General features: G+C 52.5%; 1 protein-coding gene across 1 annotated transcript in view; it reads left to right on the top strand.

Moving 5' to 3' along the window:
- col7a1 (collagen, type VII, alpha 1) overlaps positions 1 to 17,699 on the top strand; it is a 408,534-nt gene that overhangs the window by 195,126 nt on the left and 195,709 nt on the right. Inside the window, exons 47-59 of the mRNA XM_038812016.1 lie at positions 484 to 519; positions 1,654 to 1,698; positions 3,118 to 3,153; positions 4,647 to 4,682; positions 8,013 to 8,045; positions 8,179 to 8,250; positions 10,164 to 10,223; positions 11,717 to 11,752; positions 11,844 to 11,924; positions 13,413 to 13,448; positions 13,555 to 13,599; positions 14,809 to 14,880; positions 15,015 to 15,059. Coding sequence (XP_038667944.1) covers positions 484 to 519; positions 1,654 to 1,698; positions 3,118 to 3,153; positions 4,647 to 4,682; positions 8,013 to 8,045; positions 8,179 to 8,250; positions 10,164 to 10,223; positions 11,717 to 11,752; positions 11,844 to 11,924; positions 13,413 to 13,448; positions 13,555 to 13,599; positions 14,809 to 14,880; positions 15,015 to 15,059 — 633 coding nt within the window. The remainder of the gene's footprint in view (positions 1 to 483; positions 520 to 1,653; positions 1,699 to 3,117; positions 3,154 to 4,646; positions 4,683 to 8,012; positions 8,046 to 8,178; positions 8,251 to 10,163; positions 10,224 to 11,716; positions 11,753 to 11,843; positions 11,925 to 13,412; positions 13,449 to 13,554; positions 13,600 to 14,808; positions 14,881 to 15,014; positions 15,060 to 17,699) is intronic.

Below are 17,699 nucleotides of genomic sequence, written 5' to 3'. Positions count from 1 at the left end.
CTCAAAAAGATAATCCTTGATCTCACCCGTCCATGCAAACTACCTTCCCATCTCCCTCATCTCCAAGTTCTTGGATGCCTTGTTGCCGTCTAACATCTGTGCCCATCTTTCCTGCAGTTCCATGTTTGAATCCTCCTGATTGGGTTTCGCCTCTGGCCCACAGAATTAGAACTGGTCTTGTCAAAATCACAAATGACATCCTGTAACTGTGACAAAATAAACTAAATCTATGTTGTGGCTATTATTATTGCACCATGTACTATTTTCCCTGCCCCTGGACAATGGTTGGAGGCGCCTGTTGTCTAAAAAAAACCCAATGGTGCCTGTCACTGCGAACAAGACAGACCACGACTGCCACATTGAAGGCGGTAATGGAATAGAGGTGGAATGCCTGTCCGTTCTAATAATGGGCCTCCCAAGTTGTTAATTAAATGGACAAAGTAGAAAAGTCACGTGACTAATAGTGCTGTTTACTTTTTGCAGGGAGGCAGGGGAGCGGTAGGACCTTCAGGCCCGAAGGTAAGTGAGCACTGTCAGGCTGAAGACAATGCTGGCATTTAGAAACGTTTGCTTCCTGCCTTACAACAGTGACTGCACTTCGCAAGTACCATTGGCTGCAACTAAACTTGGGACTTGGCTATGAAAAACTCCATATACATGTAAATTGGCCTGTCTTTTATGATCCTCTATCTCTCTCTCTTTGATCTTTCTCTCTCTCCTTGGCCGGGATTTCCCAGTGCCGTCGAATGTCGATGGATATTTGGCTGCCTCTTCATATCCTCCGTACCTACTCGCGATAGGTCCCTCCAAGAGTGGGGCCGGAAACGCCAGCCTTTCTCTTTTCCTTTGCTTTCATTTCTTTCTTTCTCTCCCTCCTTCCCTTCGTTCCACTTCTTTTTCTTTCTGGCTCTTTATTTCTCTCTTTCTCGCTCTTACTTTCTGATTGCTCTTCCTCCTTCTCTTCTCTCTGTTTAGTGACAGGGAAAGTGACCGGCCTCCAAGTTTCATTACTGAGAGGGAAAGAAAGATAAACACATTTGAGACGTGCGGAGTCGAAAGCTGGTGTCATTATCTCATTTTAGGCTGTTTGGTGTCAGTAACTCCAGGAATTTGGAGGCAGGCAGTGAGCTCAGGCACGAATCAATAGGGCAAACCACTCGAGAGTGAATGACACTCTCCTTTATTCATGTAGTTGCCCTGTGGTGTGACCAAACTAGGTGTGCGAGAAATGAAGCAGCAGTTTCCAATGTAGCATGTCTCAGGGGCGGAATTCTCCGACCCCTCCGCCGGGTCAGAGAAGCGCTGGCCGGCAGCGCAAATCGTACCACACCGCCCCGATGCCGGGATGCGATTCTCCGCAGAGCGGAGAATCGGCGTGATTGGGGCTGGCGTGGTCGGCGTGGTGCCGGTTGGGGTATGATACGACTCTCCGGCCTGGGCCGGCATGCCGTTTCTCTGGCCCAGATGGGCCGAGTGGACGTCATCAAAAAGTCGAGTCCCGCCAGGCGTCGTTCTAACATCCTCTGAGCCGGCGGGACCTTGGCCTAGAAGGGGCCGTCGGAAGCCTGTTTGGAGGGGGGGGGGGGGGGGGGGGGGGAGGGGGGGTCCGATCGTTCAGAGGGGGTACTGATGGTTCAATATTTCTGTTATCAGGGGGATGGAGGACAACGCGGACCACCTGGCGTGCCGGGATCAGCTGTAAGTATTGTCCCAATCTCATCCGTTTCTTTTACAGGTGAAGGGCCAAAGGAAGTAATGAAGATTAGAGGGCAAGGTCAAATTAAGTAGGATTAGGGGATGAATACTGCAGTCTCCAGTTTTAATGCATCGATGTTGCTGCCTTATCTTCTGTTGCTGTGTTGTTTACAGACTGACTGGTTTCTCCCTGGTTTTTCAAATAAGTAAAATTGATTACCTGAAGACAGTTTCAGTCAGGTGACCACATGATCAATACTTCTGTTTTCCACCCAGAATGATTGGAAATTTGAAGCCATTCCTGTTCAATGGGAAAATGGATGATGGCCATTCACACCGACCTATGATTTAACTTCTACACCTCGCTTATTTATGTATTGAGCTTTGAGACAATGGGCTGAATTTTACATTCCCCGGCTGGTATGCTTCCTGTGGGGGGACACGGAAAATGACATGGGCACCCATCCCACTAGTTTCCTGTGCAACCCTGAGGTCACCCCAGAAATCGGCAGCCCTGCCTGTTAAAATATCAAGCCTATTGACCGTAATAATACGCTAGCCACACCATAGTACGTTTGGCGTGGACAGCAGAGGGTGAGCATGAAGCCAGTTTTTAACCTCAAATGGTTAAAGGGCTCCCTTTGCCATTCATTGGATAGCCTCCCTCTTTAGACTGAACTCCTACTTCCTTCCAACTCACTCCCTCTCTTAAAGCCAGTCCCTACTCTCCACACGGCCCTTGTCCCCAACACTCCAAACCCTCCCAGCCCAAGTGATCACGCTCCAAGGGATGATGCGAGGCCTTGGGGCTCCCCTCTCAGCGGCAGTCCCAGCAGCTCCACTGGCAACCTGCTGGCACTCCTGGGACCGATGGAGCTGCTGGCCAATCGGATTGGCTGGCAGTGCCAGAGGGCAGGACCTGTACCCCAATGAGGGGCAGCAGACCGACCAGGCCTTCGTTCATGGGCCCTGCAGCTCCAGGGCTGCTCGGAAGTGGAGTTTGAGTTGGCCAACTTCACACCACGTGAAATCAGTTTCTGGGTCCCTGGCTCTGCGAGGGAGTTGTGCTAACCACTGTGCGCCCAGATATCTCTTGCATGTATTGCTTCAATGCAAACTTCCCTCCGTCTCCCACACCAGACCATCTGTCTTTTGTTGTTGAAGTTGTCACGTTTTGTTGTAATCTCTCACAGCTACACTTTATATCCCGCTCTTCAGTTCTGATGAAGCACCAAAAGGACTCGAAACATTAACTGCTTTCTCTCTCCTTGTAGACGGTGCCAGACCTGCTGAATTCTCCCAGCATCCTTTGTTCTTGTATCAGATTCCAGCATCCACAGTACTTTGCTTACTTTAGAAATATTTGCTGATGCTCTTGTGCTGTCCCTGCAGTAATTCCAGAATTTATTTTTCCTTGAACAGGGATTGCCAGGTCTCAGTGGTCCCAGAGGTGAAAAGGTGAGAATGTAGTTCATAAGGGGAAGTCGGGAGACCATCCAGCCGGTCAGTCGTTCACTGCCAATCAGCTCCACCCCACACACAAAACACAACTCCTGCCACCCCCTCCTTCCTCTGCCCCACTGACCTTCCAGCGCCTGTTGAAGAAAAGTGTCTCCCAGCTTTCTGTTTTGTGAATAATTCAACCTGCGTTGTCTAACGCTGCATTTACCTGATCTCTCGTTTGACTTGCCACGGAACCTCTCGATCACAAGAGAGCAGTTGAGTTTCACCGGTCGACTCCGGGGACTCCGGAGAGGGCTCCACCCCATTGTGAACGCTGGAGCTGCAGTCCTCCTGCACTGACCAGCTGTTTGAATGTCCTGGTTAATATTGATCCTTCAACCAGCATTGAAAAACAGATCGGAATCGTAGAACGTTTACAGCACAGAAAGAGACCACTTGGCCCGTTTGTCTTCGTGGTGGACGAAACCCCAGCCTGTTCCCACTTTCCAGCATTTGGTCAGCAACCCTGTAAGTTACAGCACCTGAGATGCACATTTGGTGGATATGTGGGTTTGAGTAGGGTGATCATGGCTCGGCACAACATTGAGGGCCGAAGGGCCTGTTCTGTGCTGTACTGTTCTATGTAATCCTTCCACCAGTCACTTTGAATCGATGACCCCCCTCCTTAGTCACTGACCTTCTCTGCTAAAATAAATAGATGCTTCCCATCCACTCCGTCCGGGGCCCCTCACAATTTTATGCATCGCAATCGAATATCCCCCTCCTCATCCTCTGTCCAAGGGGAAACAGCCCCGGCCTGTCCAGTCTTTATCTGGCATTGTCACACTGCTGTTTCTGCTGTCACAGGGGATATGCGGAGTGGGCGTCACAAATTAGCTGTCACATTTTCCCATATCGCAACAGCGCCTACACTCCGAAAGCACTTCATTGGCTGTAAGGAGCTTTGGGGCCCCCTGCGGTCATGAAAAGGAAGCATAGAAATGCAGGTCTTCCTTTCGCTGTGCAAACATTTAACATATTCGACGGTAAATTTTGGAGAGCTGGACTCTGCTTTGTGCCTGCTCCGTTTCTCAATCGCGTCAATCGTGTGTCTTCCGGCTTCCTCATTCAGATCAGGGCCGCAATTCTCCGGCCGCCGGGATTCTCTGTTCCCGCCGGGGGAGCACCCCTGCCCGCGGGTTTCCGAGCAGCCTGGGGCGGCTCCAATGGGAAATCCCATGGGAGTAATGAATCCCGCTGCCAGCGAATGGCGCGCCACCGAGAAACGCGCGGTTGGGGTGGCCGGAGAATCCAGCCCAATATTTCGACCTTTGCCCTACACCTTCAGTAGCTGGTGGCCGATTTACTCCACCTAATTAATCCCCGTGTCCTTACACATAGGGCCTTTCTCTTTCTCGTATTGGGGCATATTTCGTGATCCCGTGTCATAGTTGCTGTCAGTGAACTGACATGTATTTAAGAACTTTTTCAATGTGTTTCTTTAACAGGGAAATGAGGGGAGACAGGGAGAACCAGGACGCTCTGTAAGTATCATAGAGTTACGGAAAAAACAGGGCCGAAAAAGGCCGCTAAACCCATCCGACCTGTGCCAGCTCATTGTTAAAGCTATCAAACCCGTCCCATCACCTTATCCTTACTCATGGTCCTGCGTGTTATGCCTCTTCAAGGCGGGGAGGCGGTGGTATAGTGATATTATCGCTGGACTAGTAATCTAGAGGCCCAGGATAAGGTTGTGGTGGACCTGCGTTAACATCCCACCATGGGCAGATGGTGAAACTTGAATTCAATTTTTAAAAATCTGGAATTAAAAGTCTAAAGATGAAGCCATTGTCATAAAAACCCAACTGGTTCGCTAATGCCCTTCAGGTCCTGGTCTGGTCTGCGTGTTGCTCCAGATCCACAACAATGTGGTTTCCTCTCTCCGGGATGAGCAGTAAATGCTGACCCAGCCAGCGACGCCCACATCCCGTGAACACATTTTTAAAAGTTACCTTGACTTCCCTTTTGAAAGTTACTATTGAATCTGCTTCCAACCTATAGCCACTATGTTGAGGGGAATTTTCCCAATCTTCTGTCTTCTTCTTTGTCCAATGATCAGAAATGTGTGTCCGGCATTGATTTTTTAAATATACAACATTGCCAAAAGTGAGAACACAAGAAGCGAGGTCACTGCAGCCCAGACTCTACCCACTTCAACGGCAGCAAGCTTTCAAACTGTAGTTCTTCATACTCATGGTTGTGTTGTGTTTTTGTTTTAAAACCTTAAACATTGGCGCCTGTGAGCCCAATCCCTAGAATATTCCCTCGTGTCGGCAATATTTTTTCTTCAGCAATTCTGTTTTCTTGCCTCAATCCTCGTCGCCCGTTTTCTCTTTTGTTCTCTCCCTGAGTTTGCCACAACGAGAAAAAGGTGTGGAGGCGCCATATACTTGGATTCTTACAAACAGGATGAGAGGTTTTATTCGGAGATGTTGCTCATTCAATCTAAGATGGAGAACTGAAGTCCGCGCAAACACTCTCTGCTGACGTCACTGCAAATCACGTGACGTCCTGCCGGCAGGGGTGCATTCTCTGACACACAACAATTATGTTTCTATGATCTGTATGATTGTTGGGTCCTGGCTGTGTTCCTAACTAATTGGTACAAACTGTGATGTTATTGGCCAAGTGTAGATCTGTCGCGTCTGAGGAATAAGTTCCAGACCAACACACATTTCAGCTAGAATGACAGCCTACCCTCTGCTTTGAGATTGCGTTAGTAGCAAGGGCATATGACTTTCTCCACCAGCCCTAGCAACAACCACCCAAGCCTGTCCACAAAACAGAAGCAACTTTCTCGTTGCGCTAACTTGATGGTTCTCTCATACCCCCAATAGACCTCCATTGCCACATCAACAGTGAAAAGTGGAGACTTGACCCATTGGGCCACCCTTCCTACATTCTCCTCCACTAATCATTTAATCTCCGAAAGGGAAGTTCTGGATAAACCTTCCAAATACTCAGAGGGGTCAACTTGTTCCCCTTCTTGTTTATCCGTCTCGATCTCCCACAGTTCAGCATGGACTTCTCCCCTCCATACGCAACCGTTTCATTCCACACTTCCCATTCTCCAAACTTAACATCACGGAAAATCTTCACCTTTGCTCCCAGTCAGTAATTTGTTCAACTCCCGTTTCTGAAATGATAAATTGACACTGGTTTATAAATTAAGCCTGCCGCATGTTCTCCACCTCATTTTCTGACCCATTCACTCACACTTGCTGCTCATTGTCGCCTTGTCCACCAATACACTGAACTTTAGATGTTTCTATGGCTGTATCTCTGAAGGGTCCTCCATCCAATATCCTCTCCGGACCCTTGGCTCCCCCCGTTTTAGCCTTTCCTTGTGAGACCCCTTGGAGAAATCACGTTCGGCGACGGTGCGGAGAATCCGTTTTGCCGCCAAAGTTCTCCGCCCCCTGAAAAGTGGTGAACTCTAGGAGTACGCCGCGCTGATGATCTGAGGCCCGCCCCGTGATGCTCTGTCCCCGACCGGCCGGGTTCCAGTGTGGGTTACGTGTGCTCACACTGCTCGTGAACCCGGCGTGGTGGCTGTGGACTTAGTCTGGGGCCGCCATAGTTGTGAGAGGGCCGATCGGCAGGGCAGGGGGGGGGGGCTTCATTTGGGGCTGGGGGGCACTGTGGGCAGGCGGTCTGGTACGGGTGAGCGCTTGGAGGGGTGCACTACTTTGGTGGTCCAGGTCCGCGGGTTGAGTCCGCCGCGGAGCACGGTGTGACCGCTGCAGGCCGCCGCCATGCGCATGCGCGGCCTCTGACCCGGAAATGCTCAGGGCCATAATGGCAGCTGGAGCTGCAAACTCTACGCTGACTTCCTGCTAGCCCCCAGCAAAAAGGGGGAATTGGTGACCATTTTACACCAGTTTTCCTGTAATAAAAGAACACCGTTTTCCCTCTGGCATCTGGACTTAGTCTCTAAAACGGAGAATCCAGCCCCTTATTTCCCCTCAAGGGGAAACATTCTCTCAGCATTCGCCCTGTCGTAGAATCATAGAATTTTACAGTGCAGAAGGAGGCCATTAGGCCCATCGAGTCAAGACCCCTGATGATCTTATATGAAAAATAAAAATTGCTTATTGTCACAAGTAGGCTTCAAATGAAGTTACTGTGAAAAGCCCCTAGTTGCCACATTCCGGCGCCTGTTCAGGGAGGCTGGTACGGGAATTGAACCGTGCTGGCCTGCCTTGGTCTGCTTTCAAAGCCAGCGATTTAGCCGTGTTTTGAGTAAGACCACCTCTCGATCTTCTAAACTCGAATGGACACAGGCCCACTCTGACCAACTTTCCTCTCAAAACCGCCCCATCCCATCCCAGCTAAGAGTCGAGTGAACCTCCTCTGAAACACTTCAAACACATTTTAATCCTTTCCTGAAATAAGGAGACCAAAGCTGCACACAGTACTCTAATTGTGGTCTCACCAATGCCCTGTACAACTGTAGCAAAACATTCCTACTTTTATATTGAATTTCCCTTTCAATGAATGAATGGCAACATTGCATTTGCCTTCGGAATCACTTGCTGTACCTGCGTACTAACCATTCCTGATCCGTGAACCAGGATACCCAGATCCCTCTGTACCACTGAGTTCTGCAGTCTCTCTCTATTTAAATAGCATTCTGCTTTCCGAATCTTCCAGTCAAAGTGGACAAGTTCACATTTACCCACATTATACGCCATCTGCCAAATTTTTGCCCTTTCACTTAAACCCGTCTATATCCCCGTGCAGAATACTTACGTCCTCTTTCCAACTAAATTTGAAGTTTTTCTAACTGTGGCAACTCTTTCATTCCGTTGCAGATCACTGGCCTGTCAGGAAGTAAAGGTGACCAGGTAAGAACAGTCTCTTCTTTCTACCTCTGGTCCTCTCTGGTATTTCCTGTGTCACCTCCGCTCAGATTGTTTGGAATTGGGTGAACGCTGTGCATTGTCGCTTTTAAAACATATTTTTTTTCTTTATTTATAGGGTGAACGGGGACCTCCGGGAGCCTCAGGCGAGAGGGGCGTGAAGGGAAATCCAGGAGAGAAAGGCAATAAGGTGAGGCAGGAAATGTAGCGAATCAGCTGAGTGCATGAGGAACCGAGGGAGACCACGTGGCATCTTAGCACTGGTTAGAAGATAGGTTATTGGGAGTTGATCATTATCGATTTTTCATGTATCTTCTTCATTGAGTCCTTCATTTCTCAAAACTCTCACTTGTTGAAGAAGAATGTAAGAAATAAGAACAGGAGTGGGCCATTTGGCCCTTCGAGCCTGCTCCGCCATGCAACAAGGTCATGGTTGATCTGACTGTGGCCTGAGCTCCATTTTCCTGCCTGCCCCCCTAACCCTTCACTGAGATGCCAGTCAAAAAGGTGCCGAACTCGGCCTATTCAGCTTCCATTAACCTCATGGGTAGAGAATTCCAAAGATTTAAGACCCTCTGAAAGAAGAAATTCCTTCCCACCTCCGTCTTAAATGGGAGACCCCAGGCCTGATTCTCTGTCCCGCCAGCCCCGTTTCCCCGCACAGCACGCCCCCCCGCCGGCAGCGAGTTCCTCCGTTCATGGAGCCGGCCAATGGGGTTTCCCACCGTGGGCCACTCCAAGCCGTCGGGAAATACGCGGGCGCGAGTACGCTGCCGGCGATAATCCCGCCGACGGAGAATGCCGCAACCCTTACTTTGTAACTGTGCCCCCCTATTTTGAGATTTAAGGTTTAAAAGCTCAGAAGGGCCATTGGCTGAGGTGTAGAGACCAGACAGGCAAAATCTTTGATAAACTGGAGTCGCTGTGAGTTATACGACTGTTCCTGTTGGACATCTGCCTGTTTACGTCTCCACCAACTCCTTCTGACTGGATTAGGCACATGTTCCTCGGTGGCTGTGTTAACTCCTGCAATAGTTCAGGGTCCTTCCTGCTGTACCCTGTATCCCGCTGCACTAATACATCACAGAACCAGAGAGAGTCAGCAGTGAGGGGTTATTTTCTGTGCTGCTTTCCATCTCAACACGTCTGTGTTCCTCGATGCTTTAAGACTTTGATTACCTTGGCCCTGCAGCTTCCCATCTTGTAGGAATTCCAGGAATTTTTTTTTCAATTCCTTCGTGGGATTTGGGCCTCACCAACAGCTATTACCCATCCCTAATTGCTCCTGAAAAAGTGGCGATGAGTTGCCTTATTGAACCTCTGCAGCCCCCTGGTGTAGGTACACCCACAGTGCTGTTAGGGAGGGAGTTCCAGGTTTTGGACCCGGTGACAGTGAAGGAACGGTGATATATTTCCGAATCAGGACAGTGAGTGACTTGGAGGGGAACCTCCAGCTGCTGGGGTTCCCATGGATCTGCTGCTCTTGTCCTTCTAGATGGTGGTGGTCGTGAGTTTGGAAGGTGCTGCCTAAGGAGCCTTGGTGAGTTTCTGCAGTGCATCTTGTAGATGGTACACACAGCTGCCACTGTATGTCAGTGATAGAGGGATTGAATGTTTGTGGATAGGGGAGAAATCAAGTGGGCTGCTTTGTCCTGGCAAACCTTCATCACAGCACACTGGCTGTTTAAAGTCTCTGGTTTACAGCTGGTAAAGGTCTTCCTTGCAGAATCACTCATTCAGGGGGTCCTTGTAGTTGAGAAAGAGAATTCAGTACTCACAGGCAGCCAGCTTTCCGGAGAGACGCTTCATGAAAATGAAAATGAAAATCGCTTATTGTCACGAGTAGGCTTCAATGAAGTTACTGTGAAAAGCCCCTAGTCGCCACATTCCAGCGCCTGTCCGGGGAGGCTGGTAGTTCACTTTAGTTCACTTCTCCGGTGGGAATCCCGCCCTAATTCTCTTGGCACAGATGCTGCCTGAGCTGCTTCCTGCAATTCCGCATATTTATTTCAAGTTTCCAGTTTCTGGAGTATGTCATTGTCCATTAGCCTTTTTTTAATGTCTGGAGTGTTTTACAATATTGATGAGGTTTGTTTTTTACAGGGTGAAACTGGATATGGCATCCCAGGGCAACCAGGCCCCAAAGGAGACCCAGGTGACAGAGTAAGTCTTCATTCCTTCTAGAACAATAATTGACTGTCGAACCATTTTGTAACGAATGAGTCCTTTCAGCCCTTTGTGTCCGTGCCAGCCCTTTGAAGAACTATTTAATTTGTCCAACACCCTCTGCTATTTCCCAATCTCCTTGTCATTTCTCCTTTTCAAGTACTTCTGCGATTCACGTTCAACAATTGAATCACTCTTTAAGGAAATGCATTGTAGGTCACAACAACTCACTGAGTAAAAAAACATTCTCCTCATGTCATCTCTGGTTAGAGCCGTAGAGGCATACAGCACACAAACAGGCCCTTCGGCCAATCATGCCCATGCTGATCGTCAAATGCCAATCTGTGCGAATCGTACTTAGAAGCACTTGGCCCATAGCCTACTGAGCTGTGGCGATTTTAAGTGCTGGTCCAGATGCTTGTAAATATTGCGAGAGTAAATACCTCCTTCACCCCCTCGGGCAGCACGCTCCATATTTCCACCGGCCTCTTGGTGGGAAAAAATATTTCCTCAGGTCCCCTCTCAACCATTTACACAGAGAATTCTGAGGGTGTAGAATTAATTTCCAGCGTTAGTGGTTGGGGCAGAAACTGTGTCAACATTCAGGATCAGATTGGAAAGAAGATGAAGAAAAACGTTTGAAGGGATGTCGGAAAAGTGGGACAGGATTCTCTCAGCCCGGGGCCGGGCCGGGGAATCCCGGCGACCGGCGTGAATCGTGCCTCGCTGCCCGACGGCGGCATGCGATTCTTGGCGCCATTGGTGTTTGCGCCGGTCGGGGGTCACTCTACGCGGCCAGCCCGCCAATTCTCGGCCCGGGATGGCGGCCGTCTTAAAATCCCCGAGTCCCGCCGGCGCCGTCCACACCTGCTCTCAGCCGGCGGGAACTCGGCGTGGAAGGGTTGGGGATGCGGTCTGTGGGGTCTGACCCCAGGGGGGGGCCTCCGATGTGGCCTGGTCCGCGATCGGGGCCCACTGATTGGCGGGCTGGCCTCTCTGGCTGGCAGCTTCCTTTCTTCCGCACCGGCCCCTGTAGTCCTGCGCCATGTTGTGTCGGGGCCGGCGCGTTGAAGGAAGCCACTGCGCACACGTGGATCCCGCGGCGCCCAGTTGATGCCGGGATCAGCAGCAGGAGCAGCGTGAACCGCTCCAGTGCCGTGCTGGCCCCCTGTAGAGGCCAGAATTGCTGATCCTGAGGCCGTGTCGTGATCCGTGGGGCCGCACGTGCGCACATCTTAAAGGAACCACAGATGATGCGTAGCCGCTTCGATCCCTGAGTGCCACATTCCGGATCCATGTGTGGCGAAGAGAGAAGGTTGATTGGAAATGTTTGCTTGTATGGAGGAGAAACAGCATCGCGAGGTCCAAATGGCCCGTTTCTGTGATGCAACATCTGCATCTCTCTAAGGGCGATACCCCATAGGTGGGTGATGTATTTAATGGTCCACAGTGGGAGCCACCAAAACTAACCTCTCTGTGTCTCGTTTTAGGGGAATATTGGGCTTTCCGGGAGACCAGGAGAAAAGGTGAGGGATATTCCGCGGCAATAGAAGGCGCGCCTGGCTCAAATGTACTTTGGACGGGGTAAATGGTGACCAATGACTGTTTGTGTTGCAGGGTGATCAGGGAGCAAGCGGAGAGAAAGGAGAGCCTGGTAAAACAGGTCCAGCTGGACTAAATGGATCCCGAGGGAAAGAGGTGAAGGTCCATTTGTTCTTCCTGCTCTTGGTTCATTTAGTTTGGTACTAAATCCATTTGAAGACATTCCCTCCATTCAGAACCTGGTGATGATTTTCCAGCTGTTTTAGAAGTAGTACAGAAGAAGGGTGTGGCAGTGAAGTCGATCTCTTCCTGGACTATTGTTGTAGATAGTGGCCAGAGCTTTATGCATTATTGGTGCACCCCCCACCAATCTCCCCTCCAAGCTGAAACGTCAGGGCCAAGGGACGGGACCAACGACCGGGACGCTCCAACCTTATTACACGGCTGTCCAGCCATTAATTGGCTCAGGAGGAGACTTCTGCCTCCCATCTGGGAGGAGATTCCACCAATCAAATACCCGGCAGTTCCCCGATCCCAACAGCACCACCAGGAGTGTTGGCCGCCGCTGGGACTGCAGCCGGTCCCCAGCGAAGAACGTCACTGCAGCCAGATGACAATGTAGACATAGACATAGAATATACAGTGCAGAAGGAGGCCATTCGGCCCATCAAGTCTGCACCGGCTCCTGGAAAGAGCACCCTACCCAAGGTTAACACCTCCACCCTATCCCCATAACCCAGTAACCCCACCCAACACTAAGGGCAATTTTTGACACTAAGGGCAATTTATCATGGCCAATCCACCTAACCTGCACATCTTTGGACTGTGGGAGGAAACGGGAGCACCCGGAGGAAACCCATGCACACACGGGGAGGATGTGCAGACTCCGCACAGACAGTGACCCAAGCCGGAATCGAACCTGGGACCCTGGAGCTGTGAAGCGATTGTGCTATCCACAATGCTATCCATGTGTGTGTGTGGGGAGGGGGGGGGGGGGGGTGTTCCAGGCAGCGCCGGCTCTAGGGTTGCTGGCGCCCCGGGCAAGCTGAACTTCGGCGCCCTTGGGGGGGGCGGGGCCGGGGGGGGCCGAGGGGGGGGGCGGGGCCGAGGGGGGGAGCGAGGAGGGGGGGCGGGGCGGGGTGGCGGGGCCGAGGAGGGGCGGACCCGAGGGGGGGGGGCGGACACGTGGGGGGGCGGACACGCGGGCGGGCGGACCCGAGGGCGGGGCGGGGGGGCGGACCCGAGGGGGCGGACCCGAGGGGGGCGGGGGGGGGGCGGGGACCGAGCGGGGGGGCGGACCGAGCCGGGGGGCCGCCTTAGGGGCGGGCGGCCACCGCGCATGCGCTGGTTGGCACCGGCCCAACTGCGCATGCGCGGGACCCGAGTCTCTGGCGCCCCCGAGCACATGGCGCCCCGGGCGACAGCCCGAGTTGCCGGTGCCTTGAGCCGGCCCTGGTTCCAGGGCCAGTCTGGCCCCTGTGAGGCCGTGGGACGGGGGTGGGAGGGTGGTTGGGCCCTGCCACTGGGAGGACCAGGGATATGTAGATGTGGCTTGAACTGGAAGACAGTGACTGAACCGAGCCTCAGTACGGGCCTGCACCAGTGAAGCGTGAGAACCGAATAATTTTTCCATTTCTTTCCCAGGGTGAAAAGGGGAATAAAGGCGACGAAGGGACGCCGGTAACTTCACTTTTTTTACTGAATTTTTCTGGAGTTTTCAATCGCACATTTTTCTGATTTCAAGTCCCATAATGACCAACTGCCGTCTTGCTGTGTTTTTTTCCAGGGAGAGACTGGATTGTCAGGCCGGACAGGGGAGAGAGGACTCCAAGTAATACCTATAGACATTCTCTAATTGAGTGTATGATGGCTTTATCTCCAAGGCAAAAACCTAAACCCTTTCCTGGGATGTGGGCGTGGATTGGCTGGGCCAGCATTTATTACCCATCCCTAATTTCCCTTGAGCTGAGTGGCTTGCTGGGCCATTTCAGAGGGGGGCAGTTAGGAGTCAACCACATTGCCGTGGGCCTGGAGTCGTGCGTAGGTCAGATTGGATGCGGGTGAGTCAAGCTTCAAAGTAATCTGGTTGACTGTTGACTGCCCTCTGTAACGGCCCCTCATAAGCCACATCGTTGTCCTCAAGAATGTAGCTCACCAGCATCTTCTCAACGGGCAGTTAGAAATGGACTTTAAATGCTGGTGTTCCCAATGCTGTCAATGAATAATAAAGCATTCCTGGTGCGACTTGTCCCCAGTTAAAATGCCCCCATTTTCCTTATAGTTTCAAGCAATGATATTTGGGAATTAAGTCAGTGGCCACACGTTTCCAGTTTTCGCCCCACACAGAGCAGGCTAAAATGCCGAGAACAAACTCTCTTCATGCCGCCCCAATCTCTTTCTTGCGTTCTGTGTCAAGGGCAAGTCTAACCCCCGGCACCGCCACAATCTCCACCACAGGTCGGGACGGGAGGCAAGAGCCTTCAGCCGGAACGCGAGGCGATACCTCCTGCTGTTGGCCCTAACATGCTCCATACTGGCTGTCCAGTCAACTGAGCCAAGCCAGTTTCCCAAGGAGCCTGAGTTGCTACGGCAACATTCGCCTTTGCATGCGTGTTTGCAGCCTGGAGCTGTGGTTAATCCTGGCAGGGACTCCGACGTCGATTCCATCAGATGGCTGACCGGGAATCTCTCCTATTCTTCCGCATGACCCAACAATGCATGTCGCATCCATGTTTAGAGCAGGCCAGGTTCATAATTTCAGCAGACTATTTACCGCTTCGATTAATGCAAGGCATGCATTGGTGCGCTGGGTTCATTGAAGCGGAAGCCTGTGTCTATGGATTGTGGGGGTCCCCCCCGCAGGAAACCACCTTCCGTTGTCCGTTCATAGAGATTGGATTCATTCCACTTCACAGTCCCAAATAGAATCCCACTTTGGGAGGGCCAATTGGAGGTGCAGCCATTCTTTCCAGGAACTTCTATTTTAAAATTCGACTTTTCCGCGAAGTACTTGTGTTTAAAGGTGTTCTCCTGGTTTCAGGGGTTCCCCGGAAATGACGGCAGACCTGGAGCAAAGGGCGCGGCTGGCGAAACGGGCCAATCAGGAAGAGATGTGAGTCCCACCCGCACGACATTGAGTTTAGTCTGGATTGGGTGCGCTTTACCTCCGGGTCAAAGTTCACCAGAAATACAGTTGTTCTGTAAGAGCTATAATTTAATTGATTTTCTTTTCCAATTATCCTTCAGGGGATCAGGGGTCCTGCAGGCTTCAAAGGAGATCAAGGCGATAAAGTAAGTGTGTTCTCGATGTTGAAACGGAAGGTTCTAGAGAAAGACAGCTGCAGGAAGATTGTTGAGACAAAGGGTGCGCTTGGAAGTCTGAATTAAAACCAGAAAATATGGGATATTCATGACAAGGGGCGGGATTCTCCAACCCCGCGCCGGGTCGGAGAATCGCCGGGGGGCGGGGGGGGGGGCAAAATCACGCGACTCCACACCGATGCCAGCCTGCAGATTCTCCGGCGACCGGAGAATCGGCGGAAATCGCGCCGGTGCAGTCACCACGGCGCAGATCAGGGGCCGCTCAACGCAGCCCCCCTCCTGCCAATTCTCCACGCTCGACGGGCCGAGTGCCCGCCGAGTTCGGCCGAGTCCCGCCGGCGTCGTTCGCGTGTGGTCCTACCCAGCGGGACCTCGGCATTCATGCTGCGGGGGCCGTCCTGGTGGGGGTAGCCGACTCCGGGGGAGCCTCCACGGTGGCCAGGCCCGCGATCGGGGCCTACCGATCGGCGGACGGCTAATTGCGGGGAAGGCCTATGTTCCTTCACGTCGCGCCCCTGTAGGGCTCCACCATGTTGCCCGGGGACCGGCGCGGAGAAGGCAACCCATGACTCGCGCTGGCATTTATGGCACCCGTACAGGCAGCTGGAGCTGCGTGAAGCGCTCCAATGCCACGCTGGCCCCCTGTGCGGCACAGGATCGCTGCTCCTTGGGGCCAGACGATGCCGTCGTAAAACGCTCTGGTGTTTACAACGGCGTCAACACAGCCCCAGGATCGGAGAATCCCACCCCAGAAGGCAGGTTAACATTGCAGTAAAGGCCCCTTCTCTGACACTGGAAGATCAGCAAGCATCTTCATTGAACTGAATGACCTCGTTCACCCTCCTCCCGCAACCCAGTCTTTCTTTTAATGTTCTGGTTTCTTCAACCTCCAATACTTTCCCTCTTCTGGCTTCAATTCTGAAGAAACTTGAAGAGCAGACAAACCATCCTGCCAAATGTCTCTGCACTTTCTCCCGTTTGTTTTCTGTTTTATATCAGTTGGAAGTAAGTACTCACTGTAGTTCTTTGACAAATCACGGTGAACAGACTTCTGCAGGTATCTGAGCGGTGACTCAATGGTTAGCACTGCTGCCTCACAGCGCCAGGGACCCAGGTTCAATTCCGGCCTTGGGTCACCGTCTGTGTGGAGTTTGCATGTTCTCCCTATGTCTGAATGGGTTTCCTCCGGGTGCTCCGGTTTCCACCCACAGTCCAATGTTGTGCAAGTTAGGTGGATTGGCCATGTTAAATTGTCCCTTGGTGTGTGTCGGGGTTACGAGGATAGGGCGGGGGAGTGCTCTTTCGGAGGGTCAGATCAGACTCGATGGGCCGAACGGCCTCCTTCTGCAGTGCAGGGATTCTGTGGTTCTTTGACTCACAACACAGAGTGACGGAATCATGCTTTGTGCCTCTGATGTCAGCAAAGCCATTGTGGGGGAGGTGCCGGGAGGCAATCAGACCCTTCACCTGAGGGGATATCCAAGCAGTGTTGTATCCGACTGCTCTCCTGTGCACTTCCTCAAGCAACTACACTAGCAGTAAATCTACTTCACTGACACACTGCTCTCAGTTAGGGATAACGTCTGATACAATAATGTTCACTCTACATCCCCAAATTCAACCTTCATCAACCCCCACTCCAACTCCCTCCAAACCCAAGGGCAGCGTATAATTGCAAGACGAGGGACATTGTTTTAAGTTGGCGGTGTTCAGACTCCAATTCAGCAGAATGATACCAGTGTTTGGAGAGTTCAATTCTGCAGGCAGGTCGAATGAATCTGACTTGTATTCCCTTGATTTTAGACAGTGAAAAGGAGATCTCGGGCTGCATTCTCCCCTACTTGGCGGGGCGGGGGGTCCCGGCGGGATGGAGTGGTGTGAACCGCTCCGGCGTCGGGCCGCCCCAAAAGTGCGGATTTCTCTGCACCTTTAGAGGCCAAGCCCTTACCTTGAGGGGCTAGGCCCGCGCCGGAGTGGTTCCCGTCCCGCCGGCTGGCGTGGAAGTTCTTTGGCGCCACGGCAGCCGGGGCCGAAGGGACTTCTCCGGCCGGCGGAAGTCTGCGCATGTGCCGGAGCGTCAGTGGCTGCTGACATCATCCCCGCGCATGCGCTGGGGAGGGGGTTACGTCCGCGTCGGCCATCGCGGAGGCTATGGCCAACACGGAAGGAAAAGAGTGCCCCCACAGCACAGGCTCGCCCGCGGATCAGTGGGCCCCGATCGTGGGCCAGGCCACTGTGGGGCACCCCCCGGGGCCAGGGCACCCCCCGGGGCCAGATCACCCCGCACCCATCCCCCCCAGGACCCCGGAGCACGCCCGCGCCGCCAGTCCCGCCGGTAAGGGAGGTGGTTTGATTCACGCCGGCAGGGGAGGCATTACAGCAGCGGGACTGGCCCATCGTGGGCCGGAGAATCGCCGGGGGGTGGGGGGAGGGGAGGGGTGGGGGCGCCCGTTCGGGGTGAAATCAGTGTGGTAGGCACCACTGATGTATATACTGTATGTATAAATGTGTTTTACGGTAAGGCCCCTGTACTACAAGTACGGGGGTAGATCCCTGCCTGCTGGCTCCGCCCAGTAGGCGGAGTATAAATATGTGTGCTCCCCGTACAGC

The sequence above is a fragment of the Scyliorhinus canicula genome, chromosome 11, assembly GCF_902713615.1.
Source record: "Scyliorhinus canicula chromosome 11, sScyCan1.1, whole genome shotgun sequence".
NCBI classification, from domain to species: Eukaryota; Metazoa; Chordata; class Chondrichthyes; order Carcharhiniformes; family Scyliorhinidae; genus Scyliorhinus; species Scyliorhinus canicula.
Note: the sequence above shows the minus strand (reverse complement) of the source record. Positions and strands in the feature narration are given on the sequence as shown.